Below are 15,544 nucleotides of genomic sequence, written 5' to 3' on the forward strand. Positions count from 1 at the left end.
CACCTGTCACTACTTCCATGAGAACATATTGCCAAAAGGAAATGTTCAGACAATCTTTTGGGAAGGAGTGGAAGCAAGTTTCATTAAACAACTTCAAAGGCTATACAGCTGGCCCTCATGCCCCTAGTTTTCTTGGATATTTTAGACAAAGGAACAGTGAAATGTGTTAAAACCTATTCACGCTAATAAATACTTACGCTGATAAATAGAGTTGGCAGTAGGCTACACACACTTTAAATAATGTGACCAAAGAAAGTTACTGCAACACTGTGAAGTCTTTATTAATATGGTGGAGTATAAACTTCAGTTGAGAATGGCAACGTGTGGTAGGCTAATATCAAATTAAACCACGATCTTTAAAGTTTAATTTATGATAATTAAAGCCATGACAGTGTGACATGTTTTGTGCTTTCTTTGATAGAATATCACCTGTCCCCAGTATAAGCACAAATTGAAAGAATAAAGGTTTTATAACTTGATTTCCACACAGGGACCCTCTACAAGACATGGCCTCAAGATCAGGGTCAGTCGATATTGTGCTTTATTGGTGCATATTGCGAAACAATCAATTAAGTCATCATAAACCAGTTTATAACACTCTGTAAGGATAGGGCTTCTGCCCAGTTACTAATTGATGTAGTCTGCTCATTTTGTCAAATGGTTCAAGAAGATTGACGTCATCTTTATATATTTTACTCTGCTACCAAAGCAATACTTCATCATCAATTTGATCGTATATCTCGCAAAATCTCATATTCATACATTTTCCAATCATAAACCATCCTTTTCAATTTTTGGAAATGATATCAAGCTTGACATTCCAATCCTATATTCTAAAAACAAGAAAGCTGTTAAATCCCTAGATCTATGCACCCTATATAACATTTCTGAACTGATTATGATTTATGTCTATATTGATTCCCTGGTATTTTTGGTAGTTTTATATTTTACAATATTTGTTAGTAAATAAAAAAAACTGCTTACAGCTATCGTCTGCGTGTATATATATATATGTTAAAATGTTTTATATATTTCCAAGTTGTCGGCACCACACGAGGTAAAATAAATAAATCTATATAAATGGAAGAAACGCCTGTGGAAGTAGTGCGAGAAACTTATCTATGCAACAAGGCCAACGTCATTGGTTTTCACGGTGGGCAGTTCTATCGCTGCTCTTCCGGTGGAGACGTGGCTCTGTACTGCTGCCATATTGACGCTAGCTAGCTAACAATCACACAACTTGGAGTCAGCTGTATATCTGCACCTTGCTATTCTAGAGTGACTAGAAATCACAAAAATCAAGAAACACGAGAGACGGAAGATCGTCGTACCATAGAGAGAGACCAAAATGGTGAGTGATAGTAGAAAATTAAGATATTTCCCTGGCTTTTATCGGGCCTAGCAATTATCATAACACTGGCTAACCTGATAACTAGCTAAAGCTAGGTATCAGTTAGCTAGGTTCTCCAAGAGCGAAATAACAGGAACACCAAACGTTACTTTTCACCGGGCTGACAGCGCTAACCTTATATAGAGTTGCTAAAATCAAATAAATGCGTCGTCGTTTCTTTATACAGAGTCAATGTTCAGGTGAGTAGGCGGCACAGAGTGTGCAGACATTGCTGACGTTAACTAGCGCTAGGGTTAGCTAGCTCCTGTCACTAGCCAGATCCGAGCTAACGTTACCTGCTGTCATCCCAGCCAGGCAACCCTGGATATCGTTCTTAAACAAACCTTACTTAACGTCATATACCGTATATTAGTTACGGATACCGTATCATTATGGTTAGCCAGCTGCTACAACATGTATTCACAATTGTTGCTTGTCCATATCAAGTTCGATGCAGTCGATGTCTTTCATTTCTAACTTCAGCCATTGTCAACGTGGAATGAATACAGTTCATTCATTTACCAGGGTTAAACAAATGGTGTCCTCAAATTAAGCTTACCTTTTCTATATTAAGAGATGTTCCGATGCAAATTTTCCTTCTGATACCGATTTCGAATTCCAGTGAATTCAAAATAAAAAATATATATAGGTATTACTTTTTTTTAACATCTGTGTACTACTAACCCTGTATGGATGTGATTGCTATCATTGTTGTATTGCCTGGCTCTGGTTAAATTCTTTGTAAAACATGAACAAATACATACAATGTCATGTTTCTTTTATTATCTACTTTGACAGTCAGTCATAACTGAAAAAAACATAAATAAATCTAGAAATAAATAACAATTCCTTTAAAAAAAGAACTGTGCAGCCACAATTTAGTAAAATAAAAGATAAATATGGACCCCTTAAAATGAGATCTCAAGGGGTTTATCTTCTAATTTTTTTTTTTTTAAATAAATAAAATTACCCATACAAATTTTAAGTAATACAGTAACAGTATTAAACAGTAGTGAAACTCAAATTGGCAACACTACTGCCACCACACATAGTGCCAAATTGCGGATATTTTGCTAACGTTAGCTGTGACCAACATTACACTCTGTTGCACTCTCTGCGAGCAGAGCAAACTGGGAGAATAATTGATTTCCAGTTTGGTCTGCTTGTAGAGAGCTAGCCGTAACATTACCCAACGGCTTTTATCCGGGTGTAACTACCTTTTTTAAAGTCTATTTTTTTACTAGGGCTAAATTACGTGGTATGGGATCGGTGTGTAGACTCATTTTAGGCCAGCCAATTGGAAGCATTATTAGATCTTGATACAACCATGCTGCATTATTGGCTCACTGACGCTGATAAGATTTACTCAGGTATTACAATTTTGTATTGAATGACGAGGCATTTTTTGGTACTATGGATGGAATTCGGTTGGTGCCTAAAAGTACTACTTATATTAAGGTAAATTTAAAAATGTATGTAAGTTAATTTACTCCATTAAATTACATAAACATATCACATCTGTCCACGCTGACGTTGTCTCTAAGTTTGATGAGAACGCCTCACCAAGCACCAGTTCAAGTTTTAAAATGTCGGCAGACATTCACCCATCGTAAACGCGACTTAACGTTTTGTCACCATTGTCAAATTCTGCATATATGTTCTCTCTGTGGCAGCAATTATTCGTAATACATGTCAGGTTAAATAGAAATGCCTGCTACTTAGAGCTGGGCGAAAATCTAATCTCACGATATTGTTGACCAAATACCTCAATATTGATATTGCGGCGATATTATAGGGTTGACAATTGGTGCTTACAAAAAATATTTACACAATGAGATTTTTTATAAATAATCATCATTAATGTGTATATAATAACTAAGTGGGTAAAGGAAAATAATAGAAAAGCTAGAACAGTCTGGTAAGTTAAAAAAAAAATGACATCACTTTACTGTAATCCAGCCATTAAAACCAGGGACAGAGAACACTTGTGTTATATCACGATATCCAAAATCTAAGACGATATCCAGTCTCATATCACGACATTGATATGATTTCGAAATATTGACCAGCCCTACTGCTACTCCTACAGTACAGTCTTCTACCACCAAAACTCAACATAGTACTTTGCCTTGAACAGTGTGAACCAATAATGTAAGTTGTGCTGCTACCTGAGTAGGTCTGTTGCTGAATCTGCCGCACAATTTTGTCTGAAGTCGATATTAAATTGCTGATGTTTAACTTTGAAAGACGTGCTCTCTCTAGAAAGATGCAAACACTAGTGGGGATTCGGGTTACCGCAAGTGGAAGCAAATGGGGCAACTGTCAACCTAATTTGAGCATTAAGTTCCTTTTGCCCCATAATTTGATTTTGCCATTCGGTTAAATTTGCATGCTCAAAGAAGTGATGCATGCACAATGTGCTGAACATTGTGAAGCTATGTTGGCACTACAACAGTCAAGGTTTCTCTTCTCCTGTAGGTGCTGTTGGCAGCGGCGGTGTGCACCAAGGCCGGCAAGGCCATTGTATCGCGGCAGTTTGTTGAAATGACCCGGACCCGTATTGAGGGTCTTCTGGCTGCATTCCCTAAACTGATGAACATGGGCAAGCAACACACCTTTGTGGAAACAGACAGTGTTCGCTACGTGTACCAGCCACTGGAGAAACTCTACATGGTCCTCATCACTACCAAGAACAGCAACATCCTGGAAGACCTGGAGACACTCAGACTCTTCTCCCGTGTGGTAAGGAAAACATGGTGCTTCTGTGCCTGGAAATTAAATAATGTCCATCATCAGTGTGATGTAAAGTTAACATGTCACATTGCAGTGTGAAGAAATGGAAAATGATTTACCTTCTGTAGCTGTAGGTCTATACTAGTTACCTATACAGTGTGTTACAAATTATGCAAATTATATTTTACACAGATTTTCTATGAAAACTATGATGTGGTGATACAAGTGTGATCATTACAATTGCTCAGAGCCTGACATCTGTATTAATGCATATAGTTTCTTTGACATGTTTAAAATAGCTTTGTTTAAAGCTTGTCAGAAACGGGTGAAAGTTGCATTTGTGACACAAAAACTATGAGAAAACAAGCATTGTTGATAAAGTTTAGCCAAAAGAGACAATGCTTAAACAACCTCACAGTTTTTAGTAAAGTTTTTTTTTATTTTTTTTATTTTTTTATTTCATGATCAGATACATCAGGATCTGTGGAGTTGTCAGCAGTCAAGCCTTTAGCCAAGACCGTCATGTAAAAATAGTTTTTCTGTCACTTTTCTTAAAAAAAATGCTTGCTTGGGTTAAGTTGTCTGTTGTTCCTTCTGCCTCCCTACCATTCAAGATCCCAGAGTACTGTCGTGTGCTGGAGGAAAGCGAAATATCGGAGCACTGCTTTGACCTGATCTTTGCCTTCGATGAGATTGTGGCACTAGGCTACAGAGAGAACGTCAACCTGGCTCAGATCCGCACCTTCACAGAGATGGACTCCCATGAGGAGAAGGTTTTCCGTGCTGTCAGAGAGGTGTGTGAGATCCCTATGGGGAAATCGGGTCATGGCAGCAATACTGTGTTACATCTTATACTAAGTGTGCATTGTATCACATTGTAGATACAGCTACTGTACTGTATAGATTTACAAGTTTGCAGCAATTAAAACACCAGTGCACATGATGTACTTTTTCTCAGTGTATAACTGTCGCATCATTTAGAACAACTTTAACTGTTATTTGTTAACTCACAGACCCAGGAAAGAGAGGCCAAGGCAGAGATGAGGAGGAAGGCCAAGGAGCTGCAGCAGGCTAGGAGGGACGCTGAGCGCTCTGGAAAGAAGGTGCCAGCTTTCGGCGGCTTTGGCAGCGCCGGCATGACCAGCGTCTCATCAGGGTCCATCATTACAGACACCATCGTCGAGCCTGAGAAGCCCAAGATCACACCAGCTACAGTCAGGTACAGCTACCAAGAAATGCATATGTAAAATCCTTTTGAAATTGAAATTCTCTTTTTGTTATTGTGTTAAGTTGCATCGTAGTGCAAAGGGACTTTTGTGGCCAGTCATTGTAGTTTTGATTGGGGGTGTTGATATTCTTTTTTTAATGGTTGGAGACCAATGTTCAAAGATGATGTTTTTTCTTCTTCTTTCCAGACCAAGTGGACCCAGTAAGGCCCTGAAACTGGGTGCTAAAGGGAAAGAGGTGGACAACTTTGTTGACAAGCTCAAGTCTGAGGGTGAAACCATCATGCCCACCTCAGGAAAGAGAGGCTCAGATGTATCTAAAGTTCTACCACCACCAGTCAATGTGGAGAGGTACAGACGCATCACAATCTTTATGATTTAAATATAAATATTGTTTCCTTTTGGAATTGTCAGTTTGTATAAGGGCCTCAATGCTTGTTTCCGCATAAGTGATTACACTGTGGTTCTTGCAGACTTTGTTAAAATTCAGATAATATACTGAATTGGGGCAGCCTTTGGCTCACCCAGTAAGAGCGTGCACCCCATGTAGGCTAAGTCCTGCAGCGGCGCGGGTTCGAATCCGACCTGCTGCCCTTTGCTGCATGTCATTATTCATTTTGATTATCTGATAACAATGAGAAGATCGAACATAAAAAGAGAAACTTCCTGAATGGTTTGACAAAAGTGTTATTGAGGGTTGATGTGGCATGGTCGGTCACACAGTGCTCTATAAGGAAAAACTGATATTTATGACCAGGGCTGCACCCTAAATGTTGATTAATAAAAATGTATAACTGAACTATGACCAGGATGCCCACGTTTAAATTTTTTTGACTGTGTGTAAAGATGACAAGCAAAGGCATCTTACAGGTAAAATGTGGGACTTTGACATATAACAGTTATCAGAGTTTAGTGTGGGTCGGCTGCTCTGCAGGTGCTCCTGACTGTACTGAACAATGTATTACTCCTAATCAAGTTGAGCTGTGTTGTAGAAAAAACATCAGTCATAACTGAGTATTTATGAAAACAAATTGTTGGGTCTTTTGTAAATTATAGTGTGGTCTAGAGCGAAACTAGGGCTGTCAATCGATTCAAATATTGAATTCCGTTTAATAGCGTGATTTCCATAGTTAACTAGCGATTAATCGCACAGTTTTTATCTGTTTTTAAATGTACTTTACTTACTAAATTTTGACAGCCCTAATAAAAACACAACTAAGCCGACTTGGAAAATTCCGATTCAGGTCCAGCCCTTATTATGACATAAATATGAATTGGGTGTAACATGATATGATAAACAAATATTTAACAGTAATGCAGTAAAGCTCTAGTTAAACAGTGTACACTTCCATCAAATATATTTAAAAAAAGACAGTTCATAGATAAAGTTCAAATATGAATAAATAGATGAATAAATAATGCATTGGGTAATGCTATGCATTCTAAAGCGCTAGAGATCAGTAATAAGAGTCGTTAAAACGCAAATGAATACTCATGCCAAGCTTTTCGTGAAGTTTTCGATTCAATGAATTGACAAGTATTCATGTTTCATGTATGACTATAATTATTATTATATTGGTTTGACAGAACATGGAGAAGATATTTGTCTTGTACTAAAATCTGAATTTTGCCATTCAGTTTTGTTCGCCTCCAATATTTTGGAGGTCTGTCTGCAAAACCAATAAGTGAGGCCTCTTCTGTTCTGTAGTAATCAACTGCTCACCTCCCATAAACCCAACCATTTACTCTCGCTTTAAGTAGTCTTGAGTTTGAGTCTTTTTCTTTTCTTTAATAGTCCAGATGCTGTGTTTTGAGTCTTACTTCATTTTATACTTTGATAGATGTATATTACCTGATTTGACTCTCTTCTGTGTGGTGTAAATCATTACTTAAAGGCTGTTGGGATGTGTTTCCCCTCCAGTGTACACCTGCGTGTGGAGGAGAAGATCTCGCTGACTTGCGGACGTGACGGCGGCCTACAGAACATGGAGCTGCTGGGCATGATCACGCTCCGAGTCACAGACGACAAGAGCGGACGCATCCGCCTCATTATCAACAATAATGACAACAAAGGATTGCAACTGCAAGTACGTGTACCACATATTATAAACATTTTCTGGAGACAATGTTATACCATACAAAGTCTCGCTTTGCCAGACCTTCCTCCACAACGCTGCGGTGGAGGGTCTGGCTAGTCCGCACAGCATTCCAGGATGCGAGAAAGCACTTAGGCGGCGCTAAGTGCTGCACGGAGCCCCGGTGCCGCTGAAAAATAGCCTTGGGAACCTGTTTTGGTGGAACATGTGTACGTTCAAAGGTTGTTTTAGTCGTGCAACAGAAAACTCAGCTGTCTCGATTTCCCCTGCAGAGATCTGAGGAGCAGTTAACCGTAGTCCTCATAAATCCACCAGAGTTTAGAATTCCAACACAAAGGAAGCGGAAGGTAACGGAAATCTGGTCGGGAAAAAAGGACATACGGCGGAATTTCCTACGGTAACGGGGCAGTTCTGCAAGTGGAAGGTCGTGGATATAGACTATCCCATACACAGTATAGCAGCAGCTTATGGTTATATTATGTAAATTATGTTTTTTGATCGACATCATCTTTCATGCTTTTCACACATGCATTCAACAAAGAAGAAAAAAAGCAGCATACTAAAACACCAGTTATTTAAAATGTTTCTCAAAAATGGTTGCCGTTCCATTTCCAGAGTTTTAAATGACCCAAGCTGTAATGTGTATATTCATCTACACGCAACTTTTCTCAGATTAACAAATTTCAAATATCTATCTATAATATGAGTGAGTTATATGTTTGCGTCTTCTCTTCTTAGACCCATCCCAATGTGGACAAGAAGTTGTTCACAGCTGACTCAGTGATTGGCCTGAAAAACCCAGAGAAGTCCTTCCCTCTCAACAATGATGTTGGTGTGCTGAAGTGGAGACTACAGTCCACAGACGAGTCCCTCATACCTCTAACCAGTAAGTGCCACTACATAGGATTTATCTGGGGAGTCGTGGAGTAAAGCCAGTTTTGATGTGATGCTGCTGTTTTTTATTTCAGCCTTGCCGTATACAGTTATTCATTGTAACCATTTAGTCTGTACAGTCACATTGGTGTCTCATGTGACTGATAATATGTCCTGTTCCTTCCACAGTAAACTGCTGGCCTTCAGAGAGTGGTAGTGGCTGTGATGTCAACATCGAATACGAGCTGCAGGAGGAGAGCCTCGAGCTCAACGATGTGGTCATCAGCATTCCTGTACCGTAAGTACATCTACTAAACACATGTTTACACAACATGTTTAGGCTCTGAATGAGTTTGGCGTGGGTTATTGATGCATTGAAATTAGCAGTTTTGAGTTGCAGTTGATACTATACTCTCCTCAGCGCTGAGATCAACATAAAATAATAGTAATATAAGTATGTAAATAATAATACAAAATGTATTCTTGTGTAAAAGTGTCTGAAATGGCATTTAGGGACTATTTATAGGACTTAAAATCTGGTTAATATTGTAGTTTTAATTTTAAGCCACTCTTGATAGTATCCAGGGTTTTTAGAGCGCTTAGGTGTAAATGACGTCATACGCTCATTAGCATAGTGGTGATGTCATCACGCAATTATTTGCATGAAGTTTAGTGGTTGTCAGTTAAAGCGAGGGAGGTCACTAAAGCAAGAAACTTTAGTGGCTTAACACTAAAGTGAGAACAGCTGGTCCAACCTTAAAGCCAGCCCACCTTAAGTTAGTAAGCCTGTGCTGAAGTTGTCACTAGCTCTGTGGCTGCTAACCCCCTTCACTTTAACCAGCAGGTAGCAAGAAAGACACAGGAACTTGGCTTAGGTCTTGAGGAGTTGTAGCATTTAATCACCGGCAGATAAACTGTACACAGACTGTACTGCTACTTTAACGGCTATAGCGTTACTGCTAACTTCATACTCGCAGCATGTACAGTACACACACACACACACACACACACACACACCTCTCTCTCTCTTTTTCTCTCTCCCCTGCACACTAGGGGTGGTACGGTTCATGAAAAAAACGTCTGAAACGTTCGGTTCGCTAGTCTCGGTTCGGAGTGTGTGTGCGTCGCACGGTTCGTCAGTACACTGCTAATGTGCACTAACCACTTACTGCCGTAGTGCCCACTTTCGACACTTATGTTAAAACACTTACCTGAAATGATAAGCGGGATGAGCGTGACAAACGCAACACATGGCAGCTGATTGGATGAACGCGTCATGTGGGTCTGGCTGCTCCCGAATTTCAAAACGGACTCTAATGGTGGCTCGAAACGTGTTTCTGAAAACATTTTAAGCGAGAAATGGGCCATGCAGTTGCTGAATCTGTCTTCATTTCAGATCGACAAAGGTCAGTTTAAAAGATTTTCGTTGGTGGCGAGCCGACTGCTCCTCAAGTGGAGTGCATGGATGTATTTAGAGAACGGTGGAGTGCTGCAGGTCACGTCACGTGTAGAAATGGCAAGTGGGAGAGCTAAGGAAGGCTGCCCGGAGTTGGAGGATGCGCCAGCGTCATATAAGTCTGCTGTGTGGGAACATTTTTATGTCATATGCTGAAGTGTATTTCCGGAGTGTTAAATATTAAAAGAAAAAATAACAAGAGTTTCGATGCATGTGCTAAAACGATACTTTTAAAACGGTGCCGATGCCTGAACCAATACTTAAGCAAGAGCACAAACGTCTGCGACATTAAAGGACGGACATACAGTCAAAATTAAATGATTTATTGAAAATGTTATAACAATAACTTATTTCACCAGTAAATTGCTGTTAAATGACAAAAACAACCACTAGATGGGAAAAGGGCAATTTACAATAACTTTGAATGCACCACAAGGCTCACCAGTTTCAAGTAAACGCACCGTCTGTGTTGTTTCTCCAACAACAGCATCAGCAGACTGTTGTAGTCCTCTAACTAACGTTACCGCCTGCCAAGTGTATTGTTAACTAGCGTCGCATGCAGCAATGCTTCTGTTGCCTCTAACATCTGTTTCGGAGCATCAGAGAGAAGCTGAAAACACTGAAATGAGGCACCAGAATCTGTGTTGCTATGCAGTCCGGTAGATACCGGCCGTTTTAGGCGTTATTATGGATCCCACGTAACTTCTAGGCAATTTCCACCCTACGAAGCAGGCCCGTTGGGGTTAGGCATTGACCTTGACGGGTTTAGGTTAGGATAGCCGATTGGTCAGGGGAAAGGACCTGAACAAATCGGGTTATGTTACCTAGTGTAAGCATGGACGCCTGGCCAATAGTAGTGTGTGAATGCTATTGAAGGGCGGGCCTTGCCTCGAAGTTGCGTGGATTCCATAATAACGCGTCGTTGGTTCTGCTACCCAACCCTACCGCACACTTGCAAATGTGTGGGCTGCATCTGCCGCTGTGTGCCGACCCGTGTGTCGGCTCGTCCAGATGCTCTCCACGTTGTTTTTACGTTTGTATGCTTAGGCAGTGTATCTAAGCCGTATAATGGCAGGGAAAACCCTGGTATTATCAAACCGTCATGTCAGTCCAAACCTATAATGGGAAGCTGCCATGAGAGTGTGTAGCTTCATCCAATTAATAGGGTGTGGCTGTATGACTGCATTTCGTTGTCTTTGTACTCGTACGCTGCACAATGACAATAAAGTTGAATCTAATCTATGAGGTCCATGTCAAACAAAACACACTTCCCTGGTGGCCGGGTTGGATCAGTGGGTAGAGCAGGCGCACATATACTTGGAGGTTTATGCCTCGATGCAGAGGTCCAGGGTTCGAATCCGACCTGTGACGATTTCCTGCATGTCTTCCCCCTCTCTCTCTCTCTCTCTCCCCTTTCTCATCTAGCTGTCCTGTCAAAATAAACCCGGAAAAGCCCAACAAAATAAAAATAATCTAATCTAAACACACTTCCCTGGATAGAAAAGGTGTGCCTTTTTCCCCTCAAAAAAGTGTTTCTGGCACCACATGTGTTGTCCTAATCTATTGGCATGCATGCAAATTTAAAATCCTCAAACCTATGTATGCTATATGTATTGACATCTTTCTGTTTTCCTGTTCCTCTGCAGGTCTGGTGTGGGAGCCCCTGTGATTGGTGATCTGGATGGAGAGTACAAACATGACAGCAGGCGAAACATTCTGGAGTGGTGCCTACCTGTCATCGATGCCAACAACAAGACCGGCAGCCTGGAGTTCAGCATCGCCGGGCAGCCCAATGACTTCTTCCCTATCAATGTGTCCTTTGTGTCCAAGCGCAACTACTGCGACATCCAGGTGGGTTACTGAAAAGAACCACTGAGTATAGGTCACATACACTCAGTAGGCCACTTTATAAGGGACACCTGTACAGTAGAGGTGTGAATCTTCACTGATCTCCCGATTCGATTACGATTATCATGTCTTCGATTCGATATCTCGATGCGTCAAATACATTTTTCTATTAAAGCCATATAGGATATTTAATTCATAGCTTTTCAAGCTTCAAAAACAAAACATTCTGCAGTGCTCTAATACTAAATAAATTGGATACATAAAACTACAGAACTGAGCACATGGCACTTCCTGAATGTGCAAACCTTAGCAGAATATGTAAACAGAAAGGTTGTTGGGCCCACATTAAATTGTCAACAGAAATAATCGATTATGGCCCGGCCGATTATAGATTCAGCATCGTCCATGTCCACGATTCGATGCATCGATTATTTGATTAATTTCAACACCTCTACTGTACAGTCTAATGCAATCCATCTCTTCTGTCATAAAGCCTTAAAATCCCATTATCTGTCAAGCTAAATAAATGTCATGGATGGATAACTGTATACGGTTCGGACATGTAGGCAAAAGTCAAACCGATGAACTCTCCTGCTTGTGCTCAGTAATGTTCTTTATGATAAATTACTTACATTCTGTACATTTCCTTTTTTCCCAGGTTACCAAAGTGACTCACGTAGATGGCGACGGCTCCATTAGATTCTCTTCAGAAACCTCCTTTGTTGTCGACAAATATGAAATCCTGTAAAGAATATTCAAAGAAAACATCAAAATCAAAAAAAATCACCAACAAAAAAAAAAGTCCAAATCTATGCTTCAGAGAGAGATTGAAGTTTTCTTGCCTGCCCACCCTGTATACTATTTCAGAGACTGTGTACATCGACAGGACTACGTCAGCCCCTCTGGCAAAGCTTCTTCCTGTGGTGGAGCAGAGCAGTGGTGGTGTATTTATATGTTTGTATGAGAGAGGATCATCTATATATAGAGTTAATTGAACAGGAAAACCCAACAAACACAAAAAAAAGGAAAGCTACACTGATGCTGTTGTGTTCGCCAAGCAGAACTGTAAAGAGGACTTCAGACTAAGTAGAGGATGACTGCGGGGGTGCAGGAGAGGCCAGCGGCCGTCTCCTCGTCAATCCATCTATAAAACCCTGCCAGGAGGTAGAGAGGGAGAACAGGGACCTGATGCCACGGTATCAGTCTCTACTAGAATGAGCGCTGGTAGTTTCCATCCCCCGGGCATCATGCATCCCCCACGCCCTTTCTTCTTCGGTCACATTGCAGTGGTTCATCGATGATGGGGTTTTTGCTTTTTTCTTTTCAGATTTTCTTATCCGTAATAACTGCAGAATTGTAGCTGTCTCAATCATTATAAGCCTGTCACTCTTTAATGGTTAAACTATTGTGATTTGCTCTATTGATATCTCACTTCAGATGATTGTTTTTTTTTCTTCTCGTGTTGACACTTGAGTTTTCAGTTTTTGTAGAGGTAGTAACACTTTGCTGAAAGCAAAATATGGCTCTGTGCTCAGTATATTGTCTGTACTGTCTGCGGTTATCATCAGCAAAATTGTTGTGTCCTTTTATTTTTAACTGATATTTTTTACTGTTTGCTGTATAATTTGTCATTGTTTACCACTAATCTGGATATTGAAATGTAACAGTGAAGAGCAGGACTTTGTAAGGAATTGTCAGCTGCAGGGCAAAGTTACCTACCAGTAAATACAATAGACTATTGCATCTGTTGAATTTTTGATCTTTTCTTGTAACACCATTACAACCCCTCCTCACTTTATCAAAAATAGATGCCATGTTTCACTCTGGTCCATTTAAGTCCAATGATCAGCCCTCAGATATCACAGAGTACAAAGTGCTTTGAACACGCGGCCCAAAAACAACATCCAAGCCCTTAATCTAACATCCCACAAGGCGTTTTAGATCTGAGATTGGAGTGATGTTTGTTGGCGTGATAGTAGAGATATACACCCGCAAACACGCAGAGCAGGGATCTGAGGTTGGCAGCCTAACATTGGACCCATTCCCCACACATCCAAGCTAAGCAGAGACTCCTCGAGCCCTCACAGTAAATTCCGCTGCTGACACTCCTATTCATCCACCTAGTCATCCTTTACTTAAATTCTCATAGTGCATCAACATTATTCAAGATATAGCGTTTGTCTTTCATGTTATTGTTTTTTTTTTTCATTTTTTTTTTTCATTTGTACTCCCCAATTTTCAATTTAGCAATGATTGTGTCGGGTTGAAAATGACTAGAATGAGCATTTTTAAACTAAATTACTGAAGGGGAATCTTAACATTCCAGTGTACAATTAGAAAAAAGAATCTTTAATGGAATAAAATGTATTATTGAAAATGGAAGTCTGACTTGGCTTTTTGTGTTGGTAATTAGCTTGACTTAATAAGCACCAGGAATTTGGGAGTTGGGATTCACCAATAATGCAAGAATGTATTGTGTTTGTTTATATTTCATTGGCATTTAATGTTGGATTGATTACAATTAAATTAATTAAAAATGTAATCGGATATTAAAAAGAGGCAGTCAGAAATGTTCTACGACTGTACAGTTAAAGTCTATGGCTAAATGAGCCAACCAGATACATACTATTTCATTTAATTTAATTTTTTTACTATCCACAACATGTATTTCCTGCATGAACTCAATTTAAGGTAGTTTATTTTGTTTTGTCTTATGTGATGACTAACCAACTTTACACACACAACTCTAGGCTCTGAGAATGACTCATCCTGTCCGGTCACGCAAGACATCATTCATTAGCATTAACTGTGAGGGTCACAGAAGCCAGACTAAACATGGATCAGTGAGCCACAAGTTGTATTTCTACATGCATGACACATGTCTGACCTTTATTGTACCACTGAAGTACAGGCTCCTTTAGTTAATCACAGTGGTTCCCAAACCTTTTTGGTTTGGCTAAATATAGCCTTGTAGCACTGTGTCACCAGTTGCATGTGTCAAAGACTTGTTAGCGGTTCAACCTGAAAGTGTAATATCTATGGTTTAGATTTATACCCAGTAATTCAGAAGTTAAGGCAATAGAGGTATCCGGGTAATCGTAGTGCACTGCATTGACCACACTTCTACAAGTGACAGATTGAGTGTACTCAAATAGCTAGTATAAGTACAGAAGTGCGCGATTTGAGACACACCGTAAGACTCTACAGCTATGCTAGCATCTGTACTTCAGCACAGAGGACCTTTGAGCTGAATGCTAACATACAAACGTTATCATATTCATAATGATAATGCTAACATGGTAATGTTTGGTATAATGTTTACCATGTTCACCATCATTTAGTTTAGTGTGTTAGCATGCTAACATTAGCTAACTAGCAGTAAACACAAGGTACAGCTGAAGAGGATGGGAGTGTCAGTTTTGCAGTATTTGGTCATCGACCAAATTATTGAACAAATTAAGATTGTGACCAGATGGCCCTAGATGAAAACTAGATGGATCCAGAGTTATTAGACTTAATCCTGAGGGGGACATGAATGTTTCTACCAAATGTCAACGCAATCCATCCAATAGCTCTCAAGACGTTTCACTGAAAACCACAAATGTCAACCTTATGGTGGCGCTAGAGAAAAAATGTCAGGGGTGTCACTTAAGTTATTCCATTCCCATCCTCTGGGGATCACGAATGTCTGTTACAAATTTCATGGCAATCTGATAGTTGTTGAGATATTTCAGTTTGGACCGACGCTGCTATCCCTACAGCCACGCTGATAGCATGGTTAATGGTAAATGGACGGCATTTATACAGCGCTTTTTTAGTCTTAGCGACCACTTAAAGCAATCTAAACTACAGGCAGCAATCACCCCATTTACACACACAAATTCATACACTGGTGGCCGAAACTACTGTACACAATGCCACC

At 40.1% G+C, this 15,544-nt stretch overlaps 1 protein-coding gene across 1 annotated transcript; it reads left to right on the top strand.

Annotated features, from left to right (window-relative positions):
- The first annotated feature begins 1,173 nt into the window (after positions 1-1,173).
- On the top strand, positions 1,174-14,004 carry LOC144515748 (coatomer subunit delta). Its single transcript, XM_078246835.1, has 10 exons — positions 1,174-1,351; positions 3,869-4,132; positions 4,738-4,917; positions 5,137-5,342; positions 5,539-5,700; positions 7,271-7,436; positions 8,184-8,331; positions 8,508-8,616; positions 11,421-11,625; positions 12,281-14,004. The coding sequence occupies exons 1-10, from the start codon at positions 1,349-1,351 to the stop codon at positions 12,368-12,370; spliced, it is 1,533 nt and encodes a 510-aa protein (XP_078102961.1). The 5' UTR covers positions 1,174-1,348; the 3' UTR covers positions 12,371-14,004.
- Positions 14,005-15,544: the final 1,540 nt, after the last annotated feature.

The sequence above is a fragment of the Sander vitreus genome, chromosome 3 (genome assembly GCF_031162955.1).
Source record: "Sander vitreus isolate 19-12246 chromosome 3, sanVit1, whole genome shotgun sequence".
In the NCBI taxonomy this organism is placed as follows: domain Eukaryota; kingdom Metazoa; phylum Chordata; class Actinopteri; order Perciformes; family Percidae; genus Sander; species Sander vitreus.